This window comes from Fusarium musae, chromosome 5 (assembly GCF_019915245.1).
Source record: "Fusarium musae strain F31 chromosome 5, whole genome shotgun sequence".
Taxonomy (NCBI): domain Eukaryota; kingdom Fungi; phylum Ascomycota; class Sordariomycetes; order Hypocreales; family Nectriaceae; genus Fusarium; species Fusarium musae.
The window spans coordinates 1,550,819-1,566,121 of NC_058391.1; the positions used below are offsets into that span (position 1 = coordinate 1,550,819).

The window sequence follows — 15,303 nt, forward strand, 5'->3', positions numbered from 1 at the left end:
GTAACTGTGCCGGCTTTCTTGAGGATCTTTCAATGTTTCACTTTAGTTCTGACATGAAGGAATATCTCCGCCTGCTAAGGGACGGCTCGATGCGGATCGAAATGTCAGCTGCTCAACTACCTCAGCTCAATTGGTTGTGACACCTGTCAATCGGCGATCAACGTCAGGCCTCAACACGGTCAGATGCGAAAATGACGAATTTATTGCACGATGCGCGGTAATTGATACTGTCGCGAAAGCAAACTGGGGTGCACAGAAAGAGAGATGTGCGTCACACATCCAGTGACTTAGATGGTTGTACCAAGTGGTACAACTGCTGCTGCGGCTGCTTTTCCTCTTTAAATTCCCGTCCGTCAGTCCCTGTCTCTCTCAGTTTGTCTTTCTTCGGTAGATGTCGTATGGTTACTTTTGGGTACTGCACTGTAATCGATTTCTATCAATATGAACTTTTACAGCCTTGTTGCTTTTGCACTGTTTGTGACCTCGTCTCTGAGTCGAGCCACTGTTGAAGAAATACATCTTCAGTGGTCACTGTGTGATCGTGATGGAGAAGCCGTCCTCGAGAAACTAGGGGAAGAAGTTCGCCCACCCTACAAACGCAATCCGATCACCTATTTCGACACCATGCCCCCGACTCATGCGCAACAAGGCGTCATGTTCCGTACAAAGACGAACAAAGGAAATCCGTTTTCCGTCATCAAGGTGCGCTTCGATGAGAAACCAGAGCGCATTCCCCCTGGCGCCCATTGCGTCTATGATCGATACGGAGACAACGTCCCATTCACTTGTGGTCAACGGTACCTCCTAAGCGACAAGACGACCCAAGAGATCTGGAGCGATGACCAAGTTCGCTTTGTAGAAAAGTACGACGATATTGACTGGGATGGCCTTGTACCCTACGGGCCTTTCCCAGATGGCAAGTGGAAGTTGAGAATACTGGGTCACAAAGCGAAGCTGGATGATGTTGTAGCTGGGGAGCTTCACCTTATAGAGATTGAACTGTCTACCCCGAAAGCCGGATCTGAGAAGGTGTATAAGGAGGTCACTGAATATCTGAGAGAACACGATGTATTGCTATGCGACCCCCAGGCGTCGAAGACACTGCGCTTGTTTCGGCATATGGGATACATTGATGACGAAGATACTTGGAGCGAGGAACTTTAGCTACTTGTCATACATGTCAGTTCCCTCTCAGTCTATCAAGCTACACTATTGACAATTTACCCGTCTTCCAATCTTTTTGTTGAACTGGGAACGCGGGGTTAGTGTAAACGCTTTAGTTCTTACACATGGATCCTGTGTAATTCAAGGCTGATATAATGAGGCCCATAGGCCCAGTAGTAAAGCCTCTGAATACTAGGGTTCCTGCCAATCTTGCCCCTAACTTAAGCTTAACGTAATATTGTGCTCATACACGATTTCTTCCCATCGCTGCACCAGCATCGGCATTTCCATTGCCATTATCCTCGGTATTCGCTTCTTTTGCCATCAATAACCTTCTTGAAAGTGAACTCCGTGTGTTGCTTGAACTTGGCTTCAGAGCCATATGCAATCCTTGAGCGCTCCTACATCCCTTGCACTAGTCATATAACCAAGACTGCCTTGCAAAAGTCACTTGAAGGCTGGGCTTCGTCATGGAGCAGAAACGTGAACGGCAACTTCACTATTTCTTTTTGATATTGCCAGCCTCGTCGCCACTATAACCATAGATATCCTCATCATCGTCGACTGGCCTCGATGGAAGAGTAGGATGTGGGCCTAAAGGTGGAACGGCAGTACTGACTGGCTTTACAGGAGCCTGCGAGTCTGTTCGTTGACTACGAGGCGCCGTTGCAGTGAAATCTTGGAGGCTTTTCTGGGTTCCCTCTTGACCGTTCTCCTTGCCGGCGTTTTTTGTGGTCTCTCGAACGGTCCTCTGTACGGTGCGATGAGCGCGGCGTTGAGTGCGCACATAATGAGCCCTGTTTCGTGCCATGCCTTGGACAAGCTCTTGATAGACGCCTCTCATGAAAGCTTGAACGCTATCTTCAGTGTTTCCCGGGGGGAGATTCCGAATTGTATTTTGGAGGGTTTCCCGATCGAAATATTGAACAATACGTTGAGTGTTATTTCGATCAATACCCAGGGTTTCATCCTGAGGGCGAAGAAGGCGACCCCGAGGGCGACCCTGAGCGTGACGTTGAGCTCGGATTTGATCGTGAATTTGAGCCTGACGTTGACTACGTTGTTGGAATCTCTTTTGAACAAGAATTCGAGCTTCTCTTTCGTTGTTATCCTGAAAGCGACGTTGAGCGAGACGTTTAGCGTGAAGCCCAGCCACCCACTGAGCGTCCTCCAGGTTAAGTTTGCGTATTTGAGCCATGCTTTGTACGAGACTTTCATTGAGACCATGGGCGTAGCATTGAGCGTACCATTCCTGGAGATCCTTTTCTATCTTTTGGTTTTCTTTCTCGAGCTCTTGGGCGAAAGTTTGGCCGTCCCGTTGGTTTAAATCGGCCCTCGTGACAACATTGTCTGATACCTCGAGACCTTGGTTGATACCTTGAGCGTTGTTCTGAGCGTTCCCTTGAGCATTGTCATTATCTTCTTCTTCTTCTTCTTCTTCTTCTTCTTCTTCTTCTTCTTCTTCTTCTTCTTCTTCTTCTTCTTCTTCTTCTTCTTCTTCTTCTTCATCCTCGTCCATAGGCTCTGGTAACTCCTCGATAAAAACCTCCATTTCTTCTAGTGTCTTTGTTTGTCTGTGCTCCCACTCTTCATCCATCTCCTTCTTCTCCTTCATGTGCGCTTCGAGGAGCGTGTCCTTTAGCCATTCACACTCAGTGAACAGAATGTCGAGCATTTTGTCCCTGTTCCACAGCGTCATATTGGCATTGCACATGTTGTATGTATCGATGAGTTTCTGTTGTCCCTTCAAGAGGAACTCGAGTTCCCAGTCGTTGGTGTAGAGTCCGTGGAGGATAAACAACAAAGCGGTTCCAAGCCCCATTGCATCCCTGAATTGCTTTTTCGCCAAACGCCAGAACACGTCACGGTGCTTGTAAAGGGGGTGGTTCCTGTAATCTTTCCACTCGTCGTTGTTCCTGATGACGAACATCTCACGCCAGATAAAGTACTTGATGGCGCGCCTGTTCCAGTAGTGAAATAGTTCCCTGTGGTAACTGACGACTTCTATGAAATTGTCGATCAAGGCGCAAGCATTTCGTCTGTTGGTGAGAGGAAAGGGGCACTCGAGGGGCAAGTCGAAGATGGTTATCTTGTTGCAGAGATTTGCCTCCTCCCACTCTGAGACTTCGCCCCACTCCAGGCGAGGTTTCGGGTCCTTGAGTTTCCTCTCATTATCGTACCAGGGCGAGTAAATGGTGATTTGGCCGGACATTTTACGGCATAGAATGTCAACAAAAAACTACTGCGGTGTTCTGAAGAGGTCTATCAGTATCTGGAGTGTTTTCTATGTAGGGAAGAAAAAGTCTCGAAGCGAGAAATATGACGTGGCCTAATCAAGCAAACAGTCACACACACGTAGCAGGAGCGCATCGCTGCCATGTCCCAATAAACTTCCGTCATGAAGCCATCAAAGTTGTAGAATGAAAGTCCAAGATACTATAGGTACCTAGGTACCAAGATGAAGGTTTAGGGTAGGCATGATCGGAAATACGGATATCAGATCTTACGTTAGTCATTATTCTCCACTTATTAGACATTCATCACCTTGGTCAGCCTTACCTTAGCAAGCCAAAAATAATTGGGGACCATTCCATTCTACAGTCCGCAGGGGTTACAAATGTTATTACAGGTACTTAGATTAGTCATTCTCAGTGGCCAATCTATGCTAATCACTCCAGTATTATCTCTATCTATATATAAGAATAATTACCTCTTATTGGTCTTCTTTAATTCCGTTGTGGCAAAAATACCTATTTAAATCGCGGAAATGCATATTTGTAACCCCTGCGGACTGTAGCAATAAGTGGCTACCTTAGGCCCATGGGTTCCTGTTCCAAAGTACGGATAAACCACCAAAATTTAGCTGCTGATGTAACCTTGACTAAACATCTCTAACCTCCACCACGGATCAATTCGATCCAATGCCATCCACGGCGGCTTATTCTATCTATTTCTATTCGTAGGACCCTCCTTGCATTTGTCGTGCTTGCAAATTCATATATCTTCTCATCCAACCTTGTCTCTCGTAGTATATAAATCCCTTTTCTCAGCCGCCCTCCCTGGTCATGACCCTTTTTCGTTCCATCTTCATACCTCTATTCATTGCTCTAGCAGCTATTGCATTGTTCCAACATCGTATCAAAGACACAGCAGCTTCAACCTTTGAATTCCTAACAACTCTCACCTCTCCGATTACTTTTGACAAGGCCAACACTCAGCACAAACACCACCACCTTTACGCCACAGAAATGTCTGTCACTCGAGCTGTTCGCAAGGTCTTCCTGGCCGTTGAGCAGTCCGAAGGAGCTGGTGCCCGTGTTCGTCGCTCAATTGGCACCCCTCAGCTCCGCAACTTTTCTCCTTTCCTCATGCTCGATCACTTCTCCGTGAAGCCTGGTGCTGGTTTCCCTGACCATCCTCATCGTGGCCAGGAGACTATCACATATCTCCTAGAGGGTGGCATGGATCATGAGGATTTTGCTGGAAACAGGGGTACTCTGTCCGCTGGTGACCTCCAATTCATGACCGCTGGAAAAGGTATGAACCACTTGTCCTAAATAGCAGAATCGTACTAACATCGCCCAGGCATTGTGCACGCTGAAATGCCCCGACAGAACGAGGATGGCAGCGCAAATGTCGGTCTTCAACTTTGGGTTGACCTTCCCAAGGACCTGAAGGCTTGCGAACCTCGGTATCGCGACCTCCGTGGCTCTGAGATCCCCATCGCCAAGGTTGACGATGACAAGGTCACTGTCAAGGTTATTTCTGGCCAGAGTCACGGCATCGACTCTGTCAAGGATCTCGCCTACACACCCGTCTGGTTCCTCGACATTGAGATCCGCCCTGGTGGCAAGATCACCCAACCTCTCCCTGCAAACTGGAACGCCTTTGCCTACACTCTCGAGGGAGATGTTATTGTTGGCAAGGATGACCAGCGACGTGTTGTCGAGCAGTACCATAACATTGTCTTCGAGCCGCAGGGAGATGTTGTTCACTTTGAGGTTGACGCTGGTGCCTCGAAACCCGCTCGACTAGGTATGTAAAACACTTACCTCCGAGAAAGCATGCATGCTAACATTTTGGTAAGCCCTCATCGCTGGTATCCCTCTTGATCAGCCTGTCATCCAATACGGTCCTTTTGTCCTCACTTCCAAGGAGGACGTCGCCAAAGCTCTTTTCGACTACCAAACCCACTCTAATGGTTTTGAGCGAGCTGAGAACTGGCAGAGTGAGATTGGCAAGTCCATGATGGACTAACCCTTTCATATATGTTGCTTGATGACTTGATTGGCGTTACAATGGGATATGTATTTAGTTATAACTACCTTACCTACACTTATGAGCTCGCAGCGCTGTTTGAAAAAGTTGGTTGTGTCACATAAATAAATCTATGAATGATTATCTAATATCAGTCCTCTACCATTTCCACCGTCTGTTCTACTGTTGAAAACATCTCAGTCCAAACCAGGTTCCAACAACCCCTATATGAAATGAGCCAGCTGACAAGTATTCTATCTGGTTTCGACACCTTCACCTCATGGTAATACATCAAGTGACACTGAATACGGATTGCACACTTTTTTTCTTGAAGAAGAAAATTATCTATTACTATTTCTCAATGAATGTGAGAAGCAAAGTCCACCTCCGAAGTCAGGCCGTAGGCCGGGTATCACCACCATCCCAGAACCCATGTAACCAGGAGAGACGACACGTACAGGCTGAGCATGTGTCACGGCAGCACAAGTCTGCCGCTTCCCGTCGTCATCTCCCATGCCACCGCCCCCTTCTTCATCTGTCACAAGCAGTATCAAGATCCCATCCATTCTAACATTTCTCGTCATTTCCATTAAAGGAGAGATAAGCCGTATGCATCATTAAGCCCTCGAAAAAACCTGACCCGAATGTCCATTCATACCATTCACCATTATGTGAAGATTTCCCCCCGCAAACCGACTCCTTGCACCGAGGAAATATGCTAAGGGTCCCGAAAGATCGAGGTACAGGCGTGAATTATGTATCAAACATGTGCAACGTAAAAGCATCAAACATCAAATTTTTATCCATCCTGATTTAAAGGAGGAGCATGGCAATACCGGCGGCGGCGATGACACCAGCAGGGGCACCAGTCATTTGAGCCGCGGCCTGAATGAAAGTTAGATATTTTCAATAGAACATGAGTGTATTAACTTACAGCATTGTCAGTACCGGTGGTGGTGGCCGAAGCATCAGTGCCAGTAGCATCAGTAGCACCCTCAGTGGCGGTGGAGGCGTCAGTAACGGTCTCCGAAACCGACTCGGACTCAGAACCGCTGGTAACTGTGGTGAGGGTTCGGACAACCTCAGTGCCATCAGTGGTGAATGTAGTGACCTCGGCGGATGCGGCAGAGTCGGTGGAGGCAGTCTCGGTGACGAGAGTTCGGACGATCTCAGTACCATCAGAGGTGAAGGTGGTAACCTCAGCGGACCCAGCGCCAGAGGTCTCGGTCTCGGCCTCAGAGGCAATGGTAGAGACGATGGTAGAACCACCAGAGGTGAAAGTGGTGACAACTGCACCGCCGAGGATAGCCTTGCCGGTGGTGGTGAACTCATCTCCCTCGGAGTTGGTGAGGACGCTGGTGTAGGTGCTCACGGAAACGTCGTCGGAAGCGCCAGTAGCAGTACCGCTGATGGTGGAGAGAGCAGAGGTGACGGTAGAATCGCCAGAGGTAATGGTGCTAATAACGGTTCGAATGGCGCCAGAGCCAGTAGCCGTGGCTGAAACCTCGCCAGAAGCACCAGTAGTGATCTGAACACCAGCTCCTGTGAAAGGTTAGATATCTTGATTCTTTTTGGGATCGGGGAAACTTACGGCGGCAAATCTCAAGACCGTAATTCAGGACCTGGGCGGCCTGCTCACTGTTGCAAATAGCAGCAGAGCAGTCACGGAGACCGTAGATGAAGTCCTGGTTGGTGCACAGGCAGCCAATATCGCCGGCGTCACATCCAAGCTCCTTGGACTTCTCAGCACTGACCATGTTGCCGGCGCAAGTGCGCTGTTCTTGGTCAGATATGCTCTAGCTGTGCACTTCCTGGGTTTAGACTTACACCACACTGGGGGAGATCATCGGAGCTCTGGGCAACGGCGGCAGCAGCCAGGCCAAAGATGGTGAGGAAAGAAGACTTCATCTTGATGATTTTGCTTGATCAAGGATCTGTATCAAATTTGTGGATTAGTTGGGTTTTCTTATGAAGTTTGTAGCGACAGTAAGAAGGTAATGGTGAGCGAAGGTAGGTTTTGCGAGCGCGTTAGGCGAGCGATGTAAACGAGGGGAAGTTAGGCAGTGAATCACCGCCTACAGGAGGAGAGGCGACCCGTGAATAAATGAAGTGCGAGTACCGGCGGCCAGCTCCTGAGGCACGCGAGTGATGTTTGTGTGAGACAAAGCAAGGGAACGTGTATCACAGAGGTATGGAAGAGCCGAGAACAAGAAGTGTGTAGCCCTCAAGCCCCTCGCAATGCGATATTCAGTGCTCGCGTTCCGGTGTCAAATCACACAATCACCAAGCTGAAATGAGGCAAACTGGTTGGGCGAGCAAAGAGTGCACCGGCAAAGATGCATAGTGTAGCTGGAGTAATAACAATAAGATAGGAACTTACCTAGATGGTAATTGATATGTGACAAGGGCACAAACGAAGGTGATAGATCTCGTGTAAGAGTGAGACGAAGTGAGACTGGCCTGAGGGCTGGAGGTTGGGAGATAAACTCGATTGAGTTGTTGGAGAGAGGATGTTTGAGATGTTGGAATGAAAAATTCTCAAGGCTGATATTGATGTGGAACAAGAGGAAGGGCGAGGAGGAAGCTGTAGCTTTAAAGGCAGGAGTAAGTGGTGGGTGGGCGGGAGCCAGAATCTTGATCTTGGCGTGACGGTTGCTTGCTTTGCAGGAGCGAGCAGTGCTTGTCGGCTGGTAAGGCAAGTGCAGGCAAGGTCCCCTGCCTAAACGGTGTGTTTCTCAGCTTGGCATTGGCGGTCTAGCAGGGCAAGCACGGCACGGGCTTGATCTTGCCTTGTCACTACGTACGTCTCTCTTAGAGTGGGAAACTGCCATCACAGATTGAAGCGTAAATCTGCACCTGGGGCAGTACCTTGCTGCTTGGCTTGGATACCGCCTGCAGGGAGACCACCGATGGCACGGGAGGGGCCAACGCTAATACGACCCAGTCCAGTCAAGGCTCAGTTGCTGGCGGGGAAGCTAGAAAGACCACTCCACTGGGCCGGACCGTCAAAGACACAGGCTTCAGCACAGACGGACAGGGCCAGGCACTTGGAGGCACCCCCATGTTGACTATGATGTTGTTTTACGGGGATGTTTTGTCAACGACAGAAGGACATTACGATGAGCCAAGCAATTTCTCATTTGTGAATTTACTCCGCCATGATGATTGAGTCAATGCAATCGAAGATTGGGTATACAAATCAGACGTCAATGCCGTAATTGGAGATACACAATGAGGTCAGAGCATGAGCTGGAGACGAGGTGGGTTACCCCTGTCATGACAGGGAGCGGCTTTTACAGCAACTTGTCCACGTCAGTGACGCTGGTGTAAGTAAGTGACTGCGAGGGTCTCACAGTTAAAGTTCTTACACTCGAGATTCTTGTATTTTCACCCAGGGGGACACATTGGTTTTGACGTTATGATATCTACAGCGGGGTAAAGAAATCGACAAAGCAAGCTACCTTACCCAGTGAAAGTTTCAGTTTCATCAGCAACTACGGATATTATCAGGGAAGCTGCAGCATATGAGATCCATGGAAAAAGAGGTCAAGGTGGGTGGTAGCTGGACGGGCTGCCACGCTAGATCGCCAACCATCCACATCGGCACCTACAACATGGCGCCTGGGGCTTTGAAACCGGACGGGAGCTGATGCGAGAACAAATTGATATTCAAAACTCGATATCCTCTTTTGGTTTGCCAATAGCGCGTACGTGGTAGTTTCTGTGCTTCTTTGCTAGCCTTGGAAACTTTGGGATATCGGTCCTACCACCAATACAGTCTGTGGAGGCAAAAAGATGCAAACTTAAAGTTGATCACACCAGACTAGAAAGCTGGATCAGCTCTCGTCTATGACGGAACTCTTTTTGGGTCGCCGTGAATACCCAGATACCTAAATAAATTGATTGAGGCAACCAGGAAGGAACTCGTATGCCGAGCCGGATAACGGCCACAGGAGCATGAAGGATGGAAAATGGGTATGACGATTGCCAACAATCAGTATCCGTACCCTGGGCTATGGAAGGTACCTTACTTGCCCACCTCGGTTCAGTGCAATTGATGTTGTGTTATGCTCCTGCCACAGCAACCTCCATCTTTGCCAGGCAATCACAATCAAGTACCACGGTTTCATCTAAACACTACCTTACCTTATCCCGGGTTTCCATCTTCCAACAACCACCCATATGTAGCAGTAGCTCATAGTACGTGTGATATCGCATCTCCAATTATCGAGAGTGAGGTTCGTCGTCGTTGGCCAGTGGCGTTGCTGCTCTCTCCGATTGGCCAATTACCCCTGTACTCATCCATCCTTGGCAACCACACAAAAACAAGCTGAGGTGTTAGCCAACTTTTGACTCCCTGGCAACCGGGAAGCGGAATCATGTTCTTTTTTTTTTTTCTTGTCCTCTGGGAACTTTCTTCTCGATTCCTGAATCAGAGGAGATGGTGTCAATGGTGATGGTGGTGGTGGTGCGTACATGTCTCAGGAACAGACAAGTGCAATTTATTGGGCCTCACACCTGACTTTCTATTTGTTGATTATCATTTGTCCGTACAATCATGGTAATCTCAGGACCAATTTCGCATTGTGGTTGTATCTTGTCGTCAGGTTTTCGCTTAACATCATCTACAGCATCATTCTCCTCAAGCCTGATCTTTCGATGATGCTTACCCCACTTGAACCGACTCATCCACTTCGTCAACTCGTCCCACTCTGAACTTTCACTACCTACCAGTACAGTACAAACCCTGGGCTGTCTGTGATTGTGATGCTCGATTCCCTGCTCAGCTGGCTTTGATGAACTGTACCCAGACTAGCCACTTAACCGGCCAAGCCACTCAAGCCACACACCAAGCGAACCAAGTGAACAGGGGGTTAGCTCAACTGGCGGGTTCTTGATGTCATCCATCGCATCATCGTCTGTTTTCTCTCTTGGCCCAAGCTTCTACCGCAGCGAATGGCTCAAGGCCCTGTCCAGCTGGACAGACCAGCCTGGGCCTTGTCTTCTGAGCCTTGCTCGATGTTGGTACTAAGGTATTCACCAACATCTATCCCTCCGCCTCTTGGGCCTCGGGAGTTTCGTCTTCATCTCAATGCCACGTTTTCCATCTCGTCATTGTGGCGATCTTGGTTGTCAGTTCATTGAACTCAATTCCTATTAGGAATTCTGTTTCATGTTTCATTCCTGATCAACTGTCATCTTATCATCGCAATGGTTGAAATTGTCAATCTCATGGAGATGCTTAAAAACAAAGTGCGACAAATATCGGCCCCTTGGAAGCCGGAACATCGCTCCGATCGAAGCATCTCATAAACTTGAGACACCAGCCACTGTCTAACTTGCAGTTCAGCTCGCATACTGTGGCTGGTCCTCCCTGCGACGTCGTAATGTCTTGCCATCTCCAATTTGGCAGAGTCTTGGAGGTCACCAGCCCTCTCCAAGTCCTTTTAATTTCCAGCAGCCCAATCGCAAAGGACCTGGCTCTGAGACTATGTAGATAATACCTCATTGGGACTGGGGTCAATTTTCGTAAACCGTCGCAACAGGACCAATTGGTGATTAGAGTGTGGCCTAACACCTGGAAATGTAGTAAATTGCCCAATTGGGTATGCTTCAGGGTGGTTTTGTTGTTCAGACCTCGTAGCATAATAATCGACGGCTCTAGACTAAAGTCCCCAACTACTGTAGGTAGTTCAAGAGCTGTCTGTAACTATATTGTGATAGACAAGGATATCCAGCTCCATTGTCGAATTATCGATGCACGAACCCGTCGACCTTTAACTTGTCTGGCTAGACTGTTGCTGATCACCACATCCAGCTGAGCATGCATGTTCGGGTGTTGTGCCAACCACAAAGGTGCTGTCTCGATAGCGACAACGATCTTCGCCGAACTGCAGCCAGCTACCCTTGATTGTCTGCCTTTAGATATCAAGAAGAACGGGAAAGGTTTCGACTTCAATCGAAAACAATTACCTACCAACGCTAGCTCTAGTTGACTGCCGCTACCATTGTCAACGTCCATTAGCCCAAGTCGTTTCATGTACGGATACAGGCCAAAGTATCCATGGATCACAGAAAGCATCACAGAATGAAGAACATTCAACATGAAATTATTATTCAAATGGGCAAGCATCAGCATAAACTATCTAAGTCAATAACGACTGCAGCTTCAAAAGCAGACTTCCATGGTCTCAATATCATTAACCTAACAATATACTCCGGTATAAGCATGCCAAAGGGGGGATCATTGCCGCCCAATATGCCCATACATAACCAAACATCAAATTACCTTTCCCTCGCTGTATCGTAGCATGCCTCCCAAAACATGTCTTCGTTTTCAACTCATCCATCGTCATAAGTACACGTGCGTAGACAGTTCTTGCTGTTTTCTAACCGCTGCACATAATGCAGGACTCGGGATCCTCAATGCTGCCTGTCACGCAATTAGTGTCTCAATTCACGCCGAAAACGTTTGTCACTCACACTGCAGGACGGCCTCCGAGTAGATATCGCGCTCACGATCCTCATTGTCCTTGTCTTGATCCTCAGACTGATCCTTCTTGATGCCCAGCTCTTCTTCTTGAACCTTCTCGGCAGGCTCAGTGGGAAGAGCCTTGGGGCTGTCACCCTCCTCAACATCAGCCTTGATGGTTGGTGCACGTCCGGGTACCGTCGTAGTACCATGCAGGCCCTTGGCCGCATTGCCATTCAAACCGCTGTCTTGGGAGCCAGTCCTGCTACCGTTAAGTTCAGTACGTCCCATAGTTGAGGGCGAGGACATGAGGTAGCTTGAACCAGCAGGAGGAGCACGCTTCTTCAGAGGCTTGATCTGAGCCGAATTGGAATCGGCAAGCTTGAGAGCCTGCTGATCAACGGTGAACTGAATAGGAGCAGCAGCAGCCTGTGTACGAAGGTAGTACATGCCGGTCTTGAGGCCAAGCTTCCAGCCTGCAAAGTGCATACTGGTGATCTTGCCCATCGTGGGGTCCTTCATGTGGATGTTCAGTGATTGGGACTGATCAATAAAGGCACCTCGATCAGCAGCCATCTGGACGACCTGGCGCTGAGAAATCTCCCAAACAGTCTTATATAGGGCCTTGACATCGGCAGGGATGTTGGGGATGTTCTGGATGGAACCATTCTCAGCAATGATGCGGTTTTTCATAGCATCGGACCACAGACCCATGTCGACAAGGTCCTTGAGCAGCCAGGGGTTGACAACCTGGAACTCACCAGCGAGAACACGGCGCTGGTAGATATTGGAGGTGTAAGGCTCGAAGCACTCGTTGTTGCCCAGAATCTGGGAAGTACTGGCAGTAGGCATAGGAGCAAGGAGCAGACTGTTACGGATACCGTGTGTCTTGACTTCCTCTCGAAGAGTCTCCCAGTCCCAGAGATCAGAGGGCTTGACGTTCCACATGTCAAACTGGAGGATACCCTCAGAGGCGGGGGAACCCTTGAAGGTAGAGTAGGGTCCCTCCTCCTTAGCCAACTGCACAGAGGCAGTGAGGGCAGCGTGATAAATGGTCTCAAAGATCTGCTTATTGAGCTCACGAGCCTCGGGTGACTCGAAGGGCATACGCAGAGCAAGGAAAGCATCGGCAAGACCCTGAACACCAAGACCAATGGGTCGGTGGCGCATGTTACTGTTGCGAGCCTCCTGGACAGGATAGTGGTTCACATCGATGATCTTGTTCAGGTTGCGAATAACTACCTGACTGACCTTGTGCAACTTCTTGAAGTCGTAGCAAGCCTCATCGTAGTTGATGAAGGAGGGCAGAGACAGAGAAGCAAGGTTGCAGACAGCGACCTCGTCGGGGGCACAGTACTCGATAATTTCAGTGCAAAGGTTGGAACTTCGGATGGTACCGAGGTTCTTTTGGTTGCTCTTGCGGTTGCAAGCATCCTTGTAGAGCATGAATGGGTTTCCGGTCTCAGTCTGGGCCTCAAGAATGGCGTACCAAAGCTTCTGAGCCTTGATGGTCTTGCGACCCTTGCCCTCCTTCTCGTACTTTTCGTACAGAGCCTCGAACTCCTCTCCGTAGCAGTCGGCGAGGCCAGGGCACTCATTGGGGCACATTAGTGTCCAATCACCGTTCTTTTCAACACGTTTCATGAAAAGATCAGGGATCCAGAGGGCAAGGAAAAGGTCACGGGCACGGACCTCCTCCTTACCGTGGTTCTTACGGAGATCAAGGAACTCGAAGACATCAGAATGCCAAGGCTCGAGGTAGATGGCAAAAGCACCGGGTCGCTTGTTGCCGCCCTGGTCGACATACCGAGCAGTGTTGTTGAAGACACGAAGCATAGGAACAACACCGTTCGATGTACCGTTGGTACCGGCGATGTATGAGCCAGTAGCACGGATACGGTGCACATTCAGACCAATACCACCAGCCATCTTGGAGATCATGGCACAGGTCTTGAGAGTATCGTAGATTCCCTCAATACTGTCGTCCTTCATATCAACCAAGAAGCAAGATGACAATTGGGGCTGAGGGGTGCCGGCATTGAAGAGCGTGGGGGAAGCATGCGTGAAGAACTTGCTGGACATCAGATTGTATGTCTCCAAGACTCGCTCGATATCATCACCCCAGATACCAACAGACACACGCATGATCATGTGCTGAGGGCGCTCGACAATCTTACCGTCAATCTTGAGGAGGTATGATCGCTCCAAAGTCTTGAAGCCAAAGTATTGGTATTGGAAATCGCGGTCATAGACAATGGCAGAGTCCAACTCCTCCTTATGTCGCATGACGCACTCATAAGTCTCCTTGGAGATCATGGGCGACGGCCGGCCGTTCTTGGGGTTCACATAGTGGTAGAGGTCGCTCACAACAGCGGACCATTGCTTCTTGGTCTGCTTGTGAAGGTTGGAGACGGCAATGCGGGCGGCAAGAATGGCATAGTCGGGATGTGTGACAGTCATGTATGCAGCAGTCTCGGCGGCCTAGTGGTCAATTAGCTTGTGTTTGGAGCGGTCATCATGAGTGAGTCACTTACAAGATCGTCCAATTGCACGGTAGTGACACCTCCGTAGACACCGGAGATAACCTTCTGAGTGATGGCTACGGGGTCAACGTGGTCCATGTCAAGACCGTAACACAGTCTCGAGACACGAGCAGTGATCTTGTCGAACTGGACACGTTCTTGGCGTCCATCTAATGAACAAGTCAGTGATCATGAGTTCTCATGTTGACAGATCATGCATACCTCTCTTTCTGACGAACATGATTGCGGGTGAGGGAGGAAGAGGCGGGGAGGGGAGTTCGGATTTGAGGCTATAGCAGGATCTATTCCTGCTGATGGAAGAGATCAAAAGACAGAAGAGCGTCCGAAGGGGTATTGACGCTTCGGTGAAAGAGAATGTGAGAATTATTATAAGATTCGTCGTATTTTGTTGTGGTTGTTGAGGGGATGAGAGAAGCAAATTTCGCGTGGATGGTTGAGAAGGTTTTAAGGGAGTCGCGTCCAGAGACGCGACGCCAAGTTCTTAGCGCGACAAACAGCGACAGGCATTGCCGCAATCCATTAAAAGAGCCCCGCCTGAAACCTGAGGCAACGCCCCGTTTGATGCTTTGACTGGTAGATATGGAGGTTTATTCTGGTGATTGGAGGGAGTTGTAGGAATTCACTTGACTCGCATGACTTTAATAAGGACAGAAATATTGAAATTCGTGGCTATTTCGTACATTTTACGCCCGCAATGAGCCAAAGCTCTTCCTCCCCTTTCCCACATCGCGTCCTCGCGTCCCCTGTCATTTTACGTTGCTGCAGCGCTTGGTGGGGTACAGTCAACGGCGCGAAATCACGTGAGATCCATGCAGATTAATAATTGTCTCTTAGCTCTACGTAAGCAGGAGAACACCCGGTGGAATT

General features: G+C 49.0%; 5 protein-coding genes across 5 annotated transcripts; 2 read left to right on the forward strand and 3 right to left on the reverse strand.

Moving 5' to 3' along the window:
- Positions 1 to 624: 624 nt before the first annotated feature.
- Positions 625 to 1,164, forward strand: J7337_006876 (uncharacterized protein; the record flags this gene model as incomplete). Its single annotated transcript, XM_044824535.1, has 1 exon — positions 625 to 1,164. One exon carries the CDS (start codon positions 625 to 627, stop codon positions 1,162 to 1,164), a length of 540 nt encoding a protein of 179 aa, XP_044680192.1.
- A 499-nt stretch (positions 1,165 to 1,663) lies between these two features.
- Positions 1,664 to 3,376, reverse strand: J7337_006877 (uncharacterized protein; the record flags this gene model as incomplete). The annotated part of the gene is made up of 1 exon (XM_044824536.1): positions 1,664 to 3,376. One exon carries the CDS (start codon positions 3,374 to 3,376, stop codon positions 1,664 to 1,666), a length of 1,713 nt encoding a protein of 570 aa, XP_044680193.1.
- A 1,036-nt stretch (positions 3,377 to 4,412) lies between these two features.
- J7337_006878 (uncharacterized protein) lies at positions 4,413 to 5,421 on the forward strand (the record flags this gene model as incomplete). Its single annotated transcript, XM_044824537.1, has 3 exons — positions 4,413 to 4,701; positions 4,750 to 5,199; positions 5,252 to 5,421. 3 exons carry the CDS (start codon positions 4,413 to 4,415, stop codon positions 5,419 to 5,421), a joined length of 909 nt encoding a protein of 302 aa, XP_044680194.1.
- Positions 5,422 to 6,234: 813 nt separating this feature from the next.
- Positions 6,235 to 7,329, reverse strand: J7337_006879 (uncharacterized protein; the record flags this gene model as incomplete). Its single annotated transcript, XM_044824538.1, has 4 exons — positions 6,235 to 6,306; positions 6,356 to 6,963; positions 7,013 to 7,196; positions 7,249 to 7,329. 4 exons carry the CDS (start codon positions 7,327 to 7,329, stop codon positions 6,235 to 6,237), a joined length of 945 nt encoding a protein of 314 aa, XP_044680195.1.
- A 4,567-nt stretch (positions 7,330 to 11,896) lies between these two features.
- On the reverse strand, positions 11,897 to 14,656 carry RNR1 (ribonucleotide-diphosphate reductase subunit rnr1; the record flags this gene model as incomplete). Its single annotated transcript, XM_044824539.1, has 3 exons — positions 11,897 to 14,374; positions 14,428 to 14,585; positions 14,638 to 14,656. 3 exons carry the CDS (start codon positions 14,654 to 14,656, stop codon positions 11,897 to 11,899), a joined length of 2,655 nt encoding a protein of 884 aa, XP_044680196.1.
- Between the last annotated feature and the right edge of the window lie 647 nt (positions 14,657 to 15,303).